The sequence below is a fragment of the Hemibagrus wyckioides genome, linkage group LG23 (assembly GCF_019097595.1).
Source record: "Hemibagrus wyckioides isolate EC202008001 linkage group LG23, SWU_Hwy_1.0, whole genome shotgun sequence".
Lineage (NCBI taxonomy): Eukaryota > Metazoa > Chordata > Actinopteri > Siluriformes > Bagridae > Hemibagrus > Hemibagrus wyckioides.
The window spans coordinates 14,223,978-14,244,349 of NC_080732.1; the positions used below are offsets into that span (position 1 = coordinate 14,223,978).

Here is a 20,372-nt window from a genome sequence, read left to right on the forward strand (position 1 = left end):
TGCTGAAAGAACATTTCCCCCTTTTCATCTTTCCTATTGTGCTGGAAAAGTCAGATGAGCATGTTATAATTTGAATAAAGTGGAAAATCAGACAATCAAATATGAACATCTGAAATGACATGACTTCCTGTGCAAAGCGATTAAAAGCAAATTTATTTAGTTTGAGACAGTCTATCCTGTTATCACTCCCTTTTGTGAGCATTCAGATCCCGGAGAGCTTCAGTTCCTTTTGTTATTCCTTGGCTTAAGTTAGACCAGGTGCGATTACGATCGGCAAAAGATAATTCTTAATCACTTTCCAGAAGGCTATCTGAATGGGATGTATAATGGCCATTACATCTAAAAGAGGGAGGCTTTCTTAATGAAGTGACTTTGACCAAGTCCACCTGCTGTGAAGAATCCATTAAAACCCACTCTGCAATTTGTCTTTGGTACTAAAAAAAACAACCGAAGCCTCTCATCGCTCTAATTGAACTTCTTCTATAATCACTTTATCATTATGAACGCTGTCATTTCTCCTTTGGTTTGAAATTCTTCAGGGTTCTCTTCCAGTCTTCTTTCACGAATTAAGTCTGTTGCAAAACCGTCCGAGATACACATCCAAAGCGAAGGCCGTTGCTTTGAGAACGTCCCTGTTATGCGATGTAGACTCGGAGGACACCCACTTAGCTCTCGCCGGAGATGTTCGCATATCTTCTCGGCAATCTCGCGCTCTATTTCGCCTCGTTATGGATGTTTGCAGACTCGTGTATATTAGTGGTGGTAGCTCGTACAGCAATTTGCTAATTATCATGCACTTCTTTGATACATATCTTGACATACTCCTCAAGGCAGAAATGAAATGGGGAAAGGGGAGGGTGGTAATGAACTGCTGATCATGCTAATCTCCAATGAAAAGCCCCGAAAGTCAAGTACAGTACAGAAATTGCACAAATAAGTTCTCATCATTCAAAAAGACAACTAAGAACAGCAAATTTAAGGTGCAAGGTAGGGAGTAGTGGGTAGTGTGGGTAGCTACTAACCAATCCAGAGTTTCGTCCTTGGCTTGACTGTATGACTGTATGGAGTTTTGAGTGGACTCCCCATGTACAAGTAGGTTTCCTTCCACAACATGTTGTGATTGAGTGGCTCTAAATTGATGCTTGCTAGGAGTTTACATTTACATTATTTATTACCCTTATCCAGAGCTTTCATTTACCTCATACTGCTGAGCCTGTTTCAAAGGCTCAGAAGGGCCAGCTTGAAAGTGCTGGGATTTGAACTCACAACCTACTGATCAGTACCTCATTGTCTTAACCACTGAGTAACAACTGCTCTGTTCTCAGTAGGTATGTTCAGTGTTCCTGGAATAGGCCCATAAGACTAAACAAGATAAAGTGGTTACTGAAGATGAAAGAAGGAAAATACTCAAATGAGGGCATGTTTCATTTCAACCGACTAATTGAGAAAGAATAAAGCATGATACACCTTTATTGTGTCCTGCAAAAAGATTTGGCCATTTAGGAACCACTGCATTTAGGAAAATGCCTTTTCTATGTTTCATTCTCCTAAAAATTAATTTTGAATGGTCAAGGTATCTGGATCATCCAGCAAGCTTTGAGTAACCCACACCTAGAGCTTATCACCCCGCAGCCAGATCTCAGAGCCTCACAAACCTCTGAGTTGATGAATCTGTGGCCCATAGAGTCTGTCAAGCCTGGCCTGACTCATCTGTTTGTGCCAACTGGGCACTAGCCATTGGCTTTGGCCTGGATCGGGGAAAAAAGAGCCAGGGAGTATCCTTGGATTTGCATCCAGTCGCTTAGTTCCTACCAATCAGGAAGCATCTAGCACTCCAAAAAAAATCCCCTCCACTTCATCCAGTTCTCCAGTAAGTCTGGTTCACAACAGCCTGACCCCTCATCACATACATGCAACAACAGCCACCTCAGAATTTAATGCACACATGTCCTGCAAAGTGAATTTGAGGAGCAGATGGCAGCCATGGTTGCACCAGGTGCCTCCACAATTGTTTGCGTTCACCTCACTTCTATTTATATCACGCCGAAAACAGCCGGGCATAAATATTTGCAGAGAGCCGCTGGGACCTTTGATTTTCGAAAAGGATGATCCATGCGCCAGTTGCTTCATCCCACCCCAGCAACAAACAGATGGCACTTAGTGGGTCGATGCCTCTAGCATGAAATTCATGTTGAGATTTTGGGAAATGACATGATGGGGCAGGAGGACTAGTAGACCTTCCTTTAATTGTGTAGCTCCTCTGTAGAATAAACCAATACCAGCAAGTTGCCAGTGGCCTCAAGTTGTTACTAGTCAGTTTTCAGGCTATCTATAAGATTTGCCAATGGACTCGTGTCAACAGATGGAATTAAGCAGGCAACTTGAAGGAACTCTCTAGATACCTCGCTCAAGATACATCTGCTCCGTGACCAAAGAGCCCAGGAAGTTTTTCTTTTCTTTTTTCTTTTCCTTTTCCCCCATTCTCTATTTGGCTATTTTTCTTTCCTCTAATTATTCGCAAAAGTCTGTTAAGTCAGGGTGTCGTCAGAGGGGAACGTGTGGCCCAGATGCAGATTAGAGACTCCTGGAGATGAGGGTGTAAAAAAGGATTTAATGGTAGGATGGATTAGAGAAATCCTTGTAACAATGTTAAATAATTATAGTTCCAGCTGAGATCAAAGCGCCATTGATTGAACCCCTCAAGCCTTTAGCATGTAGAGAGAGCGAGGGACAGAGAGCGACGTGGAGGAGGGGGAAGACGAGGAGATCCAGAGAGCGCAAAAAAAAAGTCTTGGAAAGCGAAGATTGGTAAAGTGCCGATCAGCCTGGTGGAGATCCGCAACGAGAGGCCCCGACGATAACGCCACAACTCATAAGCGAAGGTTGTCAGAGCCGCTTGCACTGATACCTAAAAGGTTTTAAGGCGACTTATAGACAGGGATTTATAGGCAGGGATTTTAATGTATGCAAAGCGGCAAGTCGGAATGTAGGCTTTCGCTCTGAACTTGTTTATTTCCCGTGTAATCAGGAAGCAGTGACATGGCTCACTGCCACTCATTCAGCCAGAGAAGCATCTCCTTCATGACTTTCAGTCATCTTTAGTCGAAGCTTTCTTGGCCACTCGTGTGAGGATTGGGTTTATTGTACCAGTTTAGATTGCCGTGACAAAAAAAAAGAATTTAGTATTAACTGTGAATCAGTATACTGTATACGATGTAATGATGCTAAATGCTATCTGAATTATAATAATCTCAAAAGTGCAACATGCATTAAGCAAACACCCAGCTAATTATAAATTATTAGAAAATAAACGAATGCCTTTCTATGAACTTGCATTGCATACTTTTACACATTCTGCTCTAAAGAATATATATCAGGTACTTCCTTCTCGAGACTATTTTTCAGAGCACACACTGAAAATACGGCACAGTGTCTGACTGGGGCGATGAAATATGCAACAAGAGATTAGACAAATCACTCGGCTCGCCGACTTAAAGTGCCCCGATTCAAATTTAGCCACTGATCCGATACACTAAGAGGCTTTAAGAGAAAACTTCATGCTTGTTAGTTACGGAAGCAATCTGAAATACAGCTAATGCACTCTGAAGGCACTAAACGCAGTCGCAATTATAATCGAAACAAAGGTGCCACAATTCTACTTCATCACAAAGCAGTGCATTAAGATACATTGTGAGCAGCGAACTTCGAAAGCTATTAATAACTAAGCAACACTGTAGCGCCCGGACTCGTTTTTTTGTTAGCTTTGTGCCAGACCAAACGGTGCAGTGTTGCGTCTGTCGTGATTTTTCCTGTCAACAAGGTGGCATGCAATTAGTTCAAGAGAAACGTTTCACAGCTAAATATGAGGGTGATGTTTAACACAGTCAGGGATCTTCAGGGATTTCTGCAGGAGGTTATTGTACCGGGTGATTAGCATCTGGCTAATACTATAGAGAGCTCACAGGTGTGGCTGTTTGAAGATTGGAGTCTGGTTGGCGTTATAATTGGATGAAGGTTTATATTGTGTGTTTAGCAGTTGTGTAGAGATTGAGCAGGGATTGGACAGATAGAAAAAGAAAAGCACTAGAGACTTTTTAACCGATGAAAACCCAGCTTAGATAACGTCTTTCAAGGATCACATCTTATAGCTGAAACTTTGGCCAACTTGCTACTTTCAAAACTCTGTCAAAAGAGGATAAACTCATAAATGAGTCTTTATTAATGCATTAGCTAACTAGCTATATGATCATATCATATAAATGTATGTTAGCTATCACCTTTTATTCCAACCAAAACGTGGGACTGGGCAGCACACATTAGCTTTTTCTTTCTGGTGAGCTAGCTGAGTTTATAATTTGTTCCCTGGATAGCAAAACATTTTTAGGAGACAATCAGTGAAAACAAGATAAACTTAGCAAAGGCAACTTAGCAAACACCTGAAATTTGAACCCAATTCCCTTGAAGCTCCCAGGAGTCATTGGACTTCTAAATTCCTCACGCTTTGTATCCTTCTAATAATTTTATTATACAGTGGAACCTCGGCATTCGAATGCCCTTTGAATTAAAATTTTGAAAGAAATTTGCATCGGCATATGAGAATTTCTAGCATACGAACAAACCGAACCGAACGCCAGCTAAGTTGCTCATACGTCTGGGAACCACTCAAAACATGTTTGCGTCCGTGGAAAGCCAAGCAAAGCCAACCAGACTGAATGTACGAAATTATTTTTGAGTCAGCGAAAGCTGTTTCGAAAGAGTCAACCCACGATACCATTTAAAAGCTAGGTAAATTTTTCGTGCATTTCTTTGTTGACAGATTGGTAGCGTGTGTGGTCTATTCTATTTTTAGCCCAAGCTTGGTGGCACGGCTTCCTGTGAGGGGCCTTGACCCTTGAAAATTGGTAATATTGGTAATATTTTTGGGTGGCTGGAACAGATTTTCTGCATTAGCATTATTTCTCATGGAAAAATTTGTATCACTATACAAATTTTCGCCTTAAGAACTCGCCTCCAGAACGAAATAAATTCTTTTGCCAAGGTTCCACTGTAGTTACCAGAAAATTTACTAAATAATAAACCAGGATAAACTAAATAATAGCTGAATGAGGAAGAATCAGAGGACCAGAAGAACCGAAGAATAGGTTTTGATTTGTGTTTTGATATTTCTTTTTATTTCATATTCAGTGAAGTGAACATACATGAACAAAATGAGAAGCAGTCATTTACTTTCCTCTATTTTCTCTTTTACTTCGTCATCTTATCTGCTCAGAGTCCAAGGCTGTAGTTAAAAAATGGTCAAAAAGTGTTAGTGTGAAATATTACAAACTTTAACCAAAATTTTGTTTATCTGTAACAGTTAAGCATTAAAAGATTAAAGGGTTAAAATAGCGGTGACTGTTCAGACATTCGGTTTCTTGCATATCTGGACGTTTGGAAGGAAGGAAGGAATCTTTAGCCGGATCTTCACACAGTTTAGGAATACTGTACTGATGTTTATCAGAAACAGATTTAGGGAGGAGACTTGTTGGTTTTTCATGTACCAGGAATTTGTCTTGATGTACTGGTGCACAGTAGTAATGTGCTAAGGAGCATAAATATAAAAATTATAAAAATTTATAATAAAAAAAGCATTAGCTGTATAATAGTGCAGGATGTAGGAAGGTGAGAAAGTACAGGTGCAGTATATTTTGTGTATTATGTATTGTGTGATGCATATAAAGCAGCAAAGTGGGGTGATTCGTTAATATCCAAGGAGGCAGATAAGAGACCATGTGGGTCCTGGATATTGCTGATGAGCCCAAACATTATCCACAACACCAGTGACAAGAATTTGGACCTTCATCTGTGTTTGTTTATTATAGGTCTCATTGTAACTCCTATACTTTAAAGAAACGTCATTTATATCCATAGTATTTAGAAAAAGGGGGGGGGGATTTGAGGACAAACGGAGGAAACGCATTGAAGGAAGGTCTAAAGGATGCTTTCACCGCAGTGTGAATAAACACATTGGGTTATTAATCACCATTATTATCTTCCACATCTAAATGACAATTGATAATAATAGCAATAATAATCAACAATAAGGAGTAATAATGGTAGACGTGGTAAAGAAGCGTGTGTGTGTGTGTGTGTGTGTGTTGCGGTATTCAATTATGCAGTTTCCATTGGCATATTAATCATCTTTTCACCAAACACGCCGGTGTTAATTAAAGCAAAGCGCGGATAAAGACGTGTTGCCGGATCATCACTCTGTTTATCGCTGCTCACACAGCCGCAGTTAAGTAAATTCAGCCCGCAAGAGGAATTTCAATGCCTTGTCCCACCATGTTTGGTAATCTGCATATGCGTGTGTATATGTGTGTGTGTGTGAGTGAATGAAAGAGAAAGAAGGTATTTTTGTGAGCGCGTACAGCTACCTGCTGTGCCGGACGAGCATGTAGGTAGGCGAGAGAGAGAGAGAGAGAGAGGGAGAGAACGAAGACGAGACTGGAAGCAAAAAGGAGAGACAGAGAGTGAGCTTCTTCTTTTTTTTTATTTCTGCATAGTCTAGTGGCAGATCTAGTGGAAAGAGAAGTCCAGCCCACTGGCAGAAAGACGAATTGTGTTGTAATTAGTAGCAGAAGACCGATGAGGCGTCCTGCTTCGTTATCACCAGTGAAAGAGAGAGAGAGAGAGAGAGAGACAGAGAGAGAGAGTGAGAGATGGCTCTGAACCCGAGCCTGTGACTCAGCCTGCCTGCTGTCATAATAAACCCAATCTGAAACAGAGATTCAGTTTTATTGTTTATCTGTTTATCATCATTTACACAACCAGAATTCCCACAAATACTCTGCAGGGAAGTGTATTTTTACTTTTCCTCTTCACTGATATATCCAACTTTAGGTGAATTGAGATGAATGGGTTTGTCAAGTGGCTGCCATTAGAGACAGTTACAGTATTCATGCACAAATAAAAGATAGAATTTCTCAATCCAGCTTTCTAAAATCAGATCAGCAAAAATTAAGTGGCATAGTGTTTTGATTGGTTACAACGAATTTAGGGGCGGGGCAATGGCCCAGTCTGGAGGATTGGAGTCTTGTAAAAAGCTTTTGTAGCATGTGTGTGTGTGTGTGTGTGTGTGTGTGTATGCATAACTGATGATACAACTGAAGAAAAGAAAATACAGTGCAAGTTTTGAAGTATAAAGCTGTCATAAGGCTTTGTTAAAGATCAGGATATAAATAAAGCCAATGCGACATTAAAGCACTTCTTCCCAGAGCTTAAAGTCTCAAAAATGAGCAAAATGCAAAATTTTCCTGAGTGGCCGGACATGGCGGCCATCTTGGCAGCGCTCCTGAGATGAGTTAGTTTTACTATAAAGAGATTTGGAATGAAAAGGTGTAAATAACGTGTGAGGTTTGGCAGCAGGTCAGAATGAATTCATCTAAATGTGATTTGTCAAGTAATTCAGCATTATTTTTTTTACAGCATTGAAGGTATTAAATATTTTTTCCAAAGCAGTCATCAACGTCTGCCTTTTCCATTCTGTGGAATCTACATGAGGAAGAGTGTCCACATTTATTTATTTATTTATTTATTTATTTATTTTTAAACCAAGACACGTCATCACTATGGACTTCTATAGAAATGCGTGTAAACATACAGGTCACTAGTATTTCTGGTCAGTGCTGGAGGTAGCAACGTCAGACGGTGTTGAATTTGTGGCTGTAATGTCCAACAGACTTCAAGACACCGCCTAGGTTTAGTTTCCCCTTTGTGTAACTTCCAAATCTCCCGTGATTTGTTCAATTCGAGGCTTTCTGGAGTAAACGTTTGTAATCCACTCGCTCTTGAACAAGTTTCATTTACACAGTCATCATCATCAATAGTGTACAGTGCAAGAGGATCCGTGCTGCTGAAAGAAGTCCAGTTGTGTGGGAGGGGATCGATGTGGGGTGAGCAATTTATAAAAGAGAGACAGATTTGATTATTATAAACCAAAATGGAATTAGTAAATATTTAGAGGCTTTCTGATATTTAATAACTGGAAGCAGCATTTATTTATTTATTTGTTTGTTTGTTTGTTTGTTTATTTATTTATTTATTTATTTATTTATTTATTTATTTATTTATTTATTTATTTATTCAATTAATTTTATTTATTTATTTTTATTTATTTATTTATTCATTTAAATTTATTTATGTATTGGTTAAATATTTGACTGGATTACTATATTACTAGGAAAAGAATTTTTTTAATTGAATACCAAAAAATGAAGATTGATGCAGATATTGCAAGAATGCATACTTTTAAGTGAGTCTGTAGCAGTATTCCTTATTTTTAGACACAGGAATGAGAGATAGAAAGTAGAGAAGAGAGAGAGAGAGACAGAGAGAGAGTGTGTATGTGTGTGTGTGTGTGTGTACATGTGCATGCACAGAGCTCTCGTCTCTTTTCCCTTCCTCTACACCTCCCTCTGTCTCTCGTCTTCTCTCTGAGGAGGTGAGTGAAGCGAGGATGATGCAGAAAGTCGGTGTAGAGAAGAAAAGAAAGGGTTACGGCTGAAGAGGAGGAGGAACGTGTGGGCATGGAGCTCTCTTCTTCCTTCTCTCTCCCTTTCCATCTCTACCTCCTGACTTTATCGGCGGCTGCACTTACAGGAGATCTTCGTGGTTTGAAGCACCCGGCTGCATCCGCTGTCTTCTGTCTTTCTCGCCACACTCGCACTCATACACTCGACCCCCCCCCCACACACACACACACACACTCTCAAACACTCACGCACACTATCACACACTCATACTAACGTCCTTTATTCCTTCCTCCGTCTTCTTCTCTTTTTTAAAGCTCGTTAAGCAGAATGCGGCACAGGAGGCAGAAGCGTTTTCGTAGACGCAAGAAAGAGAGGGGAAAAGTGGAAAAGGAGAGAGGCGGGGAAAAAAAAAGAAGAAGAAGAAGGAGAAGAAGAGAGAGAAAGTCGGAAAAAAAGGTCCACGTAACAATGCCGGGGAAAAATCAGAACATTTTCCAGCGAAAGATGGGCCATTTCCAAATCCTTGTGCCCTATCAGACAAATTAAAGTAAATCAAGCATGAAATGAAGCAGGAGAGCCTGGAGATAAGGCTCCTTTAAGTCGTTTCCAGATTAGGATAGAGAGAGAGAGAGAGAGAGAGAGAGAGAGAGAGGTGCATCTGCTCGCCGCCAGCCGAGGAGGCTAGTTTCCCATTTCACAATAGCAGCCTGTGTATAGGATTACTTTCCCCTGTCAGTGACATGAGGGGAGCAGGGAAGGAAACACACACACACACACACACACACACACACACAGTGCACTCATACTCACGCTATCCTTAAATGTTTCGTCTCCAACTTCTTCTCCCACGTTTTTTTTTTTTTTTTTGCCAGGAGATGGACGATAACGTCCGCCGGAGGTTACAGACATTTCAGTGACAGTTGATATTCGGCAGAAAGCGAAGGAAGAACGTCTACAAAGAAAACTAAAGAAGTCATAACCTTTTTCTTTCTTTCTTTCTTTTTTTTTTTACCACACCTTCTTTTTCTTTTTTAACACTACTACAGCACAAACATCTACCAAATAGGATGGAGATGGATGCGTGCACTTATGGATACTTAGACACTGCCTCGTCGCTTCATTTGTCACACTGAATTTTATGTATATACTCACGTCTAAACATTTCAGCCTGTTACCAGCTACTGGTTTCGTTCTAGAGTTATTCTGAAGCGCCTCTATGAGCATGCTTAAGGACACTTTATATATTCTTTAATGTGAGCATGCTCTGTGGTCTTTCTCAGGGTCATCCTCAGTAATGAGGGTCAGGGTCGAGACGGGTTGAATTCAGGCCACCAGATTTGCTGTATTTTGGGCAAGAAATATGTTTGAGAAATTCGTAGGTGACTGGGATCTAAATAAATAAAAAATAAATAATAAAAAAATAAATAAATATAATACCTTAGCACTAAGCCACGCCCACTTCCATTTTAAATCCAGACATCATTATATATATATATATATATATATATATATATATATATATATATATATATATATTTGGAGTGCTAAAAAATTACAGATAAAGATTATTTACAAGATTTCTAAGGATATCCATATTTGGTTCTGGTTACATTTTTTCTGGCCCAGAAAAGATCTCTGACACACAGAACAGCTGCTTGACTTTGCCTCATTTCCTCAAGAGTGAAATCATGAGGCAGGTTGTTTCAAATGGGGTCAGTTGGGCGAATTTCTTATAAGTAAAGATGCCTTTGATATAGCTGTACACCAACATTCAACTTCCTGGACAAAGATGAAAAATTTGGATCTTTTACACTTTGCTTGCTGGGATTGAAGATCTCTGTACTTTTTTTTTTTTAACTCTTCAGAGGTTGTCTAGTGATTAGGAGCTTTGACCTTGACCCTTTCAAGACCCCGCCGTAGGTTTAGCCCCTCTATCAGCCCCTATCTCCAGCCGTTTAAAAACTCCTCTCGGAAAAAAAAAGTGGGATTTTAACGCCACCCTTATCCTAAACTGGATGAGAGGAAGAGAAAGAGAGGAGGAAAAAATCCTTAATCCATCTTATCTGTTGACTGTCAAACTGCCGGGGCTAAGACCTCGTCACAAAAGACAACTAGGTCAGGAGAGACAGGATTGGACTGGAGAGCTGGAGAAGCTGTAATTGGCTGGAGAGGAAGGATGAAGAGAGGCTAATGACATGCTGGAGTTAAACTGCACCTGTAAATACGGACAGAAATGTCACCGCTGACAAACTACAGCATGCAGAAAAAGAATCTGACCCTTAAAATGTTATTATTATTATTATTTTATTCATTTATATATTTTTTGAAACAAAAAAAATTTTTGTTATAAAGATAGAAATAGCAGAAACTAGCTTGTTTTTAATTATTATTTATTTAATTTATAATATAAAAAATAATAATAATAATAATAATAATAATAATAAACAAGTTGGTTCATGTATCACTTATATTAAGTTAGTTCCTTTTATTGTTTTTTACATTTTTACTCTTTTTGTTGTTAATAAAAATTTTTGTTTTGCAGCCATTTTCAACAATTTCACTCTCCACTAAATTAAATGTAACCGTAAACAGATAAAACGTACAATTTATCATTTTTTTATCAACAGCTTTTTAGCACACTACCCCTGTTGTTGATTCATTTCCCCACATTTGTCCCACAGCACAGCCTAAAATGTTTTATTCTTCATGTTTTAATACATATGACCTCAAATCCATGGACAAAAAAAATTATATTTGATTTTTTTTTAGAAGTTATAACAATTCTCAGTAGTGGATTTGTAACAAAAGATGTGTAAATGTTTAATCAGATCCAGTTCGGACATTCTGCAGTGAGTACAGAACGTATAAGACAGTAGTACAGCATTGTAAAAGAAGATTCAAATGAATCATTTCTAGGGAACCATTTCAGTATTGATTCAGAGTCATCTCTGTAATCATATTCATCTTAGTATAGTCATAGTAAACTTAACGGTTCTTAAAAACACACTGAATAGTGTTTATAACTGTTTAATAATTGTTTCTGAAGCTGTTTTATAGTGCTATTTACACATTTGTATTGTTTACTTCTGTTGAAGCCTCAGCTTTGACTCAATCATGTTGGAGCTGAAATCAGATGTCCAATCGCAGCAAATCGAAATGCATGCACGCGTCTCCCCGATACATACACACACTGTTAGTCATTTGTGCTGACAGCCGAGAAGAATTATATCCCGCACAGGCACTCTGAATATGTTACACTTCTCCGATAGTCAAATTTGTCGGTGGGGAATGACTGCCTGTCCTCTAGATGACGCTTCCGATAACGTGTCTCGCTTTTGCTCTCGTTTTTTCCGTCGGCATTGTGACGGCCCGGGCGAGATGAACGCTTCTGGAGATTGTTGTCGGGATGTCTTTGGCTCGGCTTTGATCGGAATGAACTCGAGGAAAACAGGCAGATTCCATTTTTGTTTAGTAGCGTTTATGCCAGATCTTATATAAAGGAAGCGTATTTCTCCTGCTTCAGCAAACACACGCTTAAATGTAAACATGTTGAATGCCGTACAGTTTCAGTAGGTCAGGAGACAAACACCAAGATAACGAAAGCAATTCTGTTTACATACCTGCTCCTTGGATGTGCTCATAATCATGAATAATAAGACTAAGCAAATGGGGGGGGGGTTCTTCAGCTGCTTTAGGAATATAATCAACAGGATGATCTCAGCCAGAAGATTTTTAAACAAAAGTGTTTTATTCCCCTTATACCACAGCAATTAACAAATGTAAGCAATGTCAGGCGTCCACCGTACAAGTCTCTGTAGATGTTGTTACTATAGAAACAATCATGCATTCTGTTATAGAAGATAAAATGACTCTTTTTGACTAAGCAGAATTGAAAAGTCAAGAGCGCTGTGGATTAATCACGACGATCAACCTCATGTAAATGGTATTCAGGATCCTGTAAATGATCGTGCGTTAAGGTATACTCATCTTCGAACTGTGTTCTTTCATATCAAGTAAATAAGAGAAACTGAGGCTAGGATGTGATTGTACAATAGAAAGATCTCAGTTTGACAGCTAGCTAGCTAACTAAATGTTTTGCAACTTAAAATATATTGTATATCACTTGTATAACAAGCCAGTTGTTAACATTTTTGGTTTGTTTGTTTTCTCAGAATACTGTAATGTCATTGCATGAGTACATCCAACGGGTGCTGATTCAGGGTTCTACCAAACTGATAGCAAATAATAGCTAAGAATGAGCAGTTTGAACATGGCAGCCATCCACGTATGTCCTTACTGGTTTATCTTCATCCACTTAAACACTTCATGTTGGAGTTTTTTGCTTTTTGTGTTCAAGAGAATGCTGACGTTTTATGCAGTCAGCTATTAGACTCATTCACTACACAGAAAGAAACGAAATAACATGTTGCTAGATATCGTTAGGACGTTTAAAGGAAGTTGTGCCGACCTTTTTAACAGATGGATTTGAGGGTGAAAACTTCCTCTCCGAAGAATGAAATTTGAGTCCAGCAGAAGGATTTCGTCAGAGATAGTGAGCATGAAGAGAAAGAGGGAAAGAAGGCTGGGGTGAGAGAGAGAAAGAGAGAGAGGGAGAGAGAGGTAAAAGGTCCTCCTGTGTTTTAACACAAGTGTCTGAACAGGAGATAATGGCTAGACTGTGGGATATAAATGATGCATTTGCTTCTCTCGGCCCCGATAATGGCGGTTTTGGGGAAAGGGGGGGAAAGTTCATCGCTCTCTTATCAAAGCGCTCTGACATTTCTCCTTCAGCTGTAAAATTTCATATCGCATATCTCTCTTTTTCCAGCTCCAAGGCCCTTTTTGTGGAGCAATACGCCACATTCCATTTCTGCCCCATATGCTTTGCCGGTATATTAATTTAGGGCCCTGTTTGGCCCCACTATAGTGATGTTCTCGATAGCTAGAACACGGCTTTCACTTTTCTTCTGACTCTCATGGCTTTTAGAAACTGCTAGATATCTGTAAGGTGTTTCTAACACACTGCTGCAGCACTTAAAGAAAAAAACCTTACAATTAATATCGTCGGGACTTTTGCAGTTCTTTTTATGCCTAGAAATAAAACAGAAACAGGGATCCAATCAGTACAGAATGATTTCCTAAACATTGTTGATAGTATTGTTGTGAACCACTCGAATTAAAGATGTTGAAAATTATATCATGTCACTATTTAGGAAATGTTTATGAGATCGTTATCATTATGCATAGGTTCGTTAATGCCTAGAAAAATAATTGGATTTCTATTTGTACAATGTAGAGTGGTGGAAAATTGCTTTTTTTTAAGGGAAAAATACATAAACATTGACCATATTGATGACTAATTTTATTCATACAGTATTAAACAACACTATCAAAGATACAGAGTAAATAGAATAGCTTTTCTAAATGTTGTGGTGAATATTTTTCTGTTCGTTCACTCAAAAGCCAATATAAAAAATTGATTCTTTTAATTTTAATTACATTTGTATTCATGATCTATCAGTTAAGGGCAACCAAGAGCTAAGTTTTTACCAAGGAATCAACAGGAGTCCTATCTTTGACCCTCGAATTTGAGTTGATTGTTATGGTCTTGAGGTTGTTGAGTGAATTTGATCCTATAGAGCTTCATATTTGCCATATCTCTGCATATATCACTTGGGACTTTCTCCAGCAAAAAGGACAGAATGGTAATTCACACTGTCAGACATAAAGGTACCTTTCCTTGCCAGCAGGGTACCATCAAGGGTACATCTTTTGTCCCTTTAGTACGTCTTTTTATCTTGGAAAGCGCGTGTGGTGTACTTTAATTAGCTTTCGAAGAAAAGCTTTAAAGATACATGAGTGGTCCTTAAGATCCAAATATGTGCCTTCAAATACTTTTAAAAATATGAAAAAGTGAAGCGAAGGTACAAAAGGTGTCCCCTTTGATGAAAACATCTTAGGGGCAAGTACAGTATTGTGAAAATTGACGATAGTGGTATAATAGACTAAAGCTGCCTCTTCAGGTCCAGTTACATATGTTGTCCAGTTTGCTTGTGCCCCTTTATGACTACAACCTGTCTGCACGTGTAATTATTGTAGGTCATATAGGTCATTCTGGAAAGGTTTTCACAGCACATTATCACACAACTTGTATAACTGTATAAGTGGGATAATAATAAAAAATTGACGACTCCTCGCCAACCATTTCAGCATTAATGACGAAGCAAACAGATGCCTACGTGGAGCATCTTTTTGACGGTGCTATCGAGAAGAAGATCTGCCCCCAAACAAAAGGGACATTCATGACTCTGCCAAGTATCTGCAGAGGGAAGGGGCAGGCCTCAGAGAGGAGTGACAGATGATGATCTTATCAAGGGAGGAGGGGAGCGATGGAGGGATTTAGGGGTGGACCAGAGAGCTTGCTCTTTGGTCAAATTGTCAGCTATTCATTGCCAGGATTGTGGCATTTTTTTGCAAAAGGCGATGAGAGATCTGGAGTGGTGGGGCCTTGTGATGCATGCAAAAATGTAAAGGGTTAGAAACACTGTATATCAACTATATGTTTAACAGTTTGTAGAGTGGTTTATAAGAAATGTATATTATTTTATATAAAGCTTGACCACTGCACACTTGGTCCAGTAATACAGTGCAGTCCTACTTTAAGGACTGTCAGATGGTTAAAGGTTCAAGCTTATTAAAAGGGTTTGACTTGAAATATTTCCTAAAAGGGAAACCTTCTAGCATAGGGTACTACTTTAGGGCAGTAGATAGGAGATTTTCTGATCCTGTGTTTACCCAAGCAACAGTTTTTCACTGTGAAGCTCAATAGATGTCTAGGGCAAGTTCCTACCTTGTGCTACTGTCAGAGTTCTTCTTGGCAAATGTACAGAGGTTTTGCCTCAAAATATAAAATCTGAAGGTAAATTCTATGTACATAAGTGTTTATTGGAGATAAAATTGATAAGGAGATAAAAAAAAACATTGACATAGTACATGCTGAAGAATCAGTAGCCCACGGTGGAGGTGGACCTGATCAAACTCCTCATATGAGCTGAACTGTAGCCCCTAACTCTCGAGATGCTCAACAACAAACATAGTTCTTCAGACTGAAGCACACCGAGTTGTCTGCACTCTCTGGACTCTGGTTGGTCTTTGCTCAGGTACAGGAACCTTCAACAGGTCTGACCCCACTCCCCGGGACTTTTGTGTCAACTCCTCCCACATACTAGAATCTGTATCAGGTCTGACTCCACCCCCTGGACTTTTGGTTAGACTCTGCCCAGGTACAAAAAAAACTGCATCAGGTCTTGATTCCACCCCCCCAGACTTTTGATTAGACTTTACCCAGGTACAAAAAAACTGCATAAGGTATTGATTCGACCTCCCCGGACTTTTGATTAGACTATGCCCAGGTACAAAGAAACTGCATCATGTCTTGATTCCACCCCCTGTACTTTTGATTAGATTCTGCCTAGGTGCAAAAAAACTGCATCAGGTCTTGATTCCACCCCCTGGACTTTTGTTTAGACTCTGCCCTGGTACAAAAACTGCACCAGATCTGACTGCACCATCTGGAATTTTGATTCAGCTTTGCCCAGGTACAAGAACCTGCATAAGGTCCAACTCCCCCTCCCCTGACTTTTGGTTTGACTCTGCCCAGGTTTGAGGGAGCTACACCTGGTCTGAATTCATCCCTTCTACTTTTGGTTCAAATTCACCTAGGTACAACAGGGGCTACAACAGATCTGGCAAATCTCTAGATCCAGAAAAGTGGATCATTGTAAAGGGAGATGGAACCATCCTTCACTCATTTTAGTTGTCACAACATCATGCCTATGCAGGCATAAATAATATACAGATGATTTCATCTAAGCAAAAGATGATTATTAAATCTGTTTAAATTTAGATCAAAAAGATCTTTATTCCCTGTGTTCAGAATATTGAGTTTCAACAAAGGTGTGACCATCAAAATTGCCCCTCTCCCTCCATTGAATCATTCCTAGCTTGGCTTGTTTGTGAGATTGTGTTAAATCAGTAGAATATCATTTTTATTACCGCTTGAACAGCCCAAAGAAAATATCCCCTGAAAAATGCCCTTCAGATTGTAGCTCTAAATGGTCCACCGGTCAGAGTGAGCAATCTTGTCACGACTATTTCTGACCTCAGCGATCCAGTGGCCTATGCCACATCATTCTTCACGGGCTCACGAGCTTACATCTCCAAACATGCAGACACACACAGCTCTGACCGCACATGCTGGAGATAAGACACTGTTGGATGACACCACTGTTTATCCCCTCGCAGTGTATCTGGAATAGTGATGGCTGTCTGGAAAGCGGCAACATTTTCCCAGCCTTCCCATGATGGATCAGTGCGGATATTCTCCTGCCGTATATCTCGATCTCATTATCCATAAAGAGATGACATCTAAGCACTGGTGCCGAATGAAGGGACGAAGGGAGGTGTTGATTATGCGTCCCAGGGGCTGGCCACGATAGTGGAGTCTCTCCTCTCGGGTTCATTTCGAATCCACAACAGCTGGGAGGAAGAGGCCTTGGAACAGCCCACAAACGACTGGCAGACGATCACAATCCAACTCCAAATACCCTCCTGCCACATGCACAACTCCAAACAGATGCATGGACACACACCAACTACAGCAAGAACTGCACTGAAAGTGTCAAGCGGAGGCAAAACGGAGCATTTGTGTGTCTTTTAAGGTCAGGAGGTCTTATCAGAGTTGGTACATACCTCCAAGCAGAAAGTGTGGATAGGTTTCGCATATTCATTTGCATGGAAATGATTTGGAAATTTTGCAGTTGTCTTGCAGCAAAACCGTATGAGATGCAAAGTAGTGAACTTCTGGTAGCTCCGTTTTGTACACTAATGTACAGCTTGCTATTCTAAGCTTGACTAATCTCTACAGATTTACAGATTCATATCTCTGATGCCTGATAACGGCATCACAACTCTGTCATTCATTTTACAAGACACAACAGTACAGTAGACATAGGGTTTCCAGATATTTTAAGCTGCTATATGACCTGGGTTTTAGTGTGGAGTCATTGTGCATTACATATTATAACCCTTTTTTAATCAAAACACCTTCAGAAACCACATATAAAGATCCAGGATACAGAATAATTACTAAATCAGCCAGTGGATCAACAACCTTACATAGTCAACCGGGCTACTTCAAGTCTGTTCCCTGCAGGAATGTAAGTAATGTACATATTATAAAGAGCCAATTCTAGCAGAGACTTGATCAGCTAATGCACATGAGGCTAATTTACATTTTCTAAGATCTTAAATCAAGCCTGGCTACTTTGGTGACTTAATGAATCTCACAGATCAACATAGACGTCAGTCATTTACATATGATGGCAAGCTCGTAAGTGACCTGTCGGATGCATGTCATTAGCGAGGCAGCTGTGATATTTAGCAAACAAGTCACCTCATGCATGAGCAAGGGAATGTTTGTGAATTTCCATACCGGCAAACCGACAAGGCCGAGCGTTGGTGATACATGGCTGATATTTAAAGAGAGAGTAGGTCAGTATAAAGTTCAGGGCTCACGTCGGTCCTTCAGCCGAACAAAAACCATGAGCGAGAAGGCAGATGATACAGTATTTCCTACAGATCTGATAGACTGGTGCACTGTCTGATTTCCGATTGAGAGTAAATAACGACATCCTTCATGCCCTTTTGCTATTTAGCACTTCTTGATTGCCCATTGACAAGGAATGAAAAAGCGATTTAAATAGTAATTATGGGAGAAAAAAAGTGATGCCAGAAGACCCGGAAGTAGATGTTTCAGGATATTATGAAGGCTCAAGAGCTAATATCACAACTTTCAAAGTTCATTTTCATCCACAAGAAGACCCGTAAGGTCCGGAAGCAGGCACTTGAGCTGCATATGTCTACTCCCTTTCCATTCCTTCCAAACAGACCCTCGCGATGCAGAGATGCCTTAATCAAAACCGTTTGATTAATCGCCATCCTAAAAAAAAAAGTACACTAAATCAGCCTGATAAGATAGCAAGGTTCTGGGAGCTAGCGGAGCGTTAGCCGCAGCACAGCTAATTAAGGCTGAGATCTGCGCAGCTCTAACAAGAGGCCTTGGCCCCTTCCTGGAAAAACAGAAATAGACCCCGTAGAGGCAGCCAGAAAGCCTGTAATGTCTCAGTGAGGCTTTATCAGTGAGGGGGAGGCGCTCGTTCAGGAGAGGTTAGCATCCTGTCGCTTCGATAAAGTCCATCTGATGGAGAGCAGCTACGAGGACAGGTGGACACAGCGTGGAGGTTCTGTCAGAACACGCTCACTGTCTCTCACACGCCGAAGGAAAGAGGCCCATTACAAGAATTATCAAGAATTTCACAGCACGCACATAGATAGTCACTCTTAACGGTTTGTGAATCTATTAGCATATGGAAGAGATCAAGCGCGATCTTTATCAAGTCACAGATCACGTGGTCCATAGGCACTTGTCCTGATTAAAGTGCACTTATTCCGATTTCTGATTCTGCTAGAAAGAACTGAAAAAATGTGTATAAGTAAAGTGTAATTTGTATACTAAGTTAAAAAGTTTGTTTACTAATCTATATTATTGTATATTTTTTTATATTTTCTATATATTTTTTCCTTTCATTTGATCCAGCTATTCTTTTTAAATTTTTTATGGCAATTGTTTATTCATTTATTAATTACAATTGATTTTTTTTTTCTATGCATTTCACCATGTTGTACTGTGTACAGCTGTGCATGTGACAAATAAAATTTGAATCTATGTTTTATGATTGGAAAATGTATGTGAATTAGGATGTATTGATGGCTGGTGTCTGATCTAAAGTTCCTGTCTGTCTCACAGGAGAACTAGACCTGCTGAACAAAGATGGCGAGCGGCGAGTCCAGAGTCGTCAGCAGCTTCCCGTAGGGACCACGTGGGGGCCATTCGACGGGAAGATCGAGATGAGCACTGATGGAACAAACCTGGTACGTTCCTGTTTTATCTTTCATCATTTAAAATCTTTTAATATCTAATACCCTTTAATATTTCATATACAGAAGCCGTTTTAGGTTCAGTAAGGATACGTTCCTTGAAAAACTGACTGTTGTGAGAATATTGAAGACTTAAACAGGTGGTTTATGTGACATGTACAAGGCAACACACACAAGCATGCATTTAAGCTTTAAAAAAAGGATATATAATGTGATAAAAGACGTAATATGTGGAAACAGACACACAAAAAATTCTTTACATGCTTGAGAAAATTTCCAGTTTTCAGAAATTTAAGCATTTATTTATACCAAATTATTCAAAACAGCCAATGCATTTCTGTAATAAATTTTTAAATTATCCAAAAGTCTTATTTTAGGAAAAAAGTGATAATATTTATCCACTCTTCGTTTTCATTTTAAACGGGTCAAATGCCATATTTGTATTTATATTCTCCCAATTCCTTGGTTTCCAAATGTCAGCCTTGTTCACTGCCAGACTCGTGTTATTTTTCCCTCAAACTTCCCTCGTTTTCTATTTCTGCTTTCTAGAAAGTTCCCAGCATGGGAACGATTGAGCCAGTTCTGCCGATTTAATGAAGAGAGAGTACGAGAGAGAGAGAGAAATGAAAAGCTCCCATGACATTTGAACACAAACCAAACACATGGCTGCGACTGTCTCGGAGTCAAATTGGCCTCCAACAGAAGCCTTTGAAGTGGCTCTATTTTAACCATTTAATCTGCATATTTTATGACTAAGTGCTTTAATTGGTGAATGTTGAGTGGAGGCCAAAGCCTCAAATTGAATGAAATTATGATCTGTTATGTTTGATGGTAATTTTCAGCCCGGCTCAACAAAAAACG

General features: G+C 39.6%; 1 protein-coding gene across 2 annotated transcripts in view; it reads left to right on the top strand.

The window, feature by feature from the left end:
• zfpm2a (zinc finger protein, FOG family member 2a) overlaps positions 1 to 20,372 on the top strand; it is a 155,634-nt gene that overhangs the window by 64,296 nt on the left and 70,966 nt on the right. For both annotated transcript variants that reach the window (XM_058376406.1, XM_058376404.1), the window contains one exon: positions 19,381 to 19,505. In XM_058376406.1, the coding sequence (XP_058232389.1) occupies positions 19,381 to 19,505 (125 nt within the window). The remainder of the gene's footprint in view (positions 1 to 19,380; positions 19,506 to 20,372) is intronic.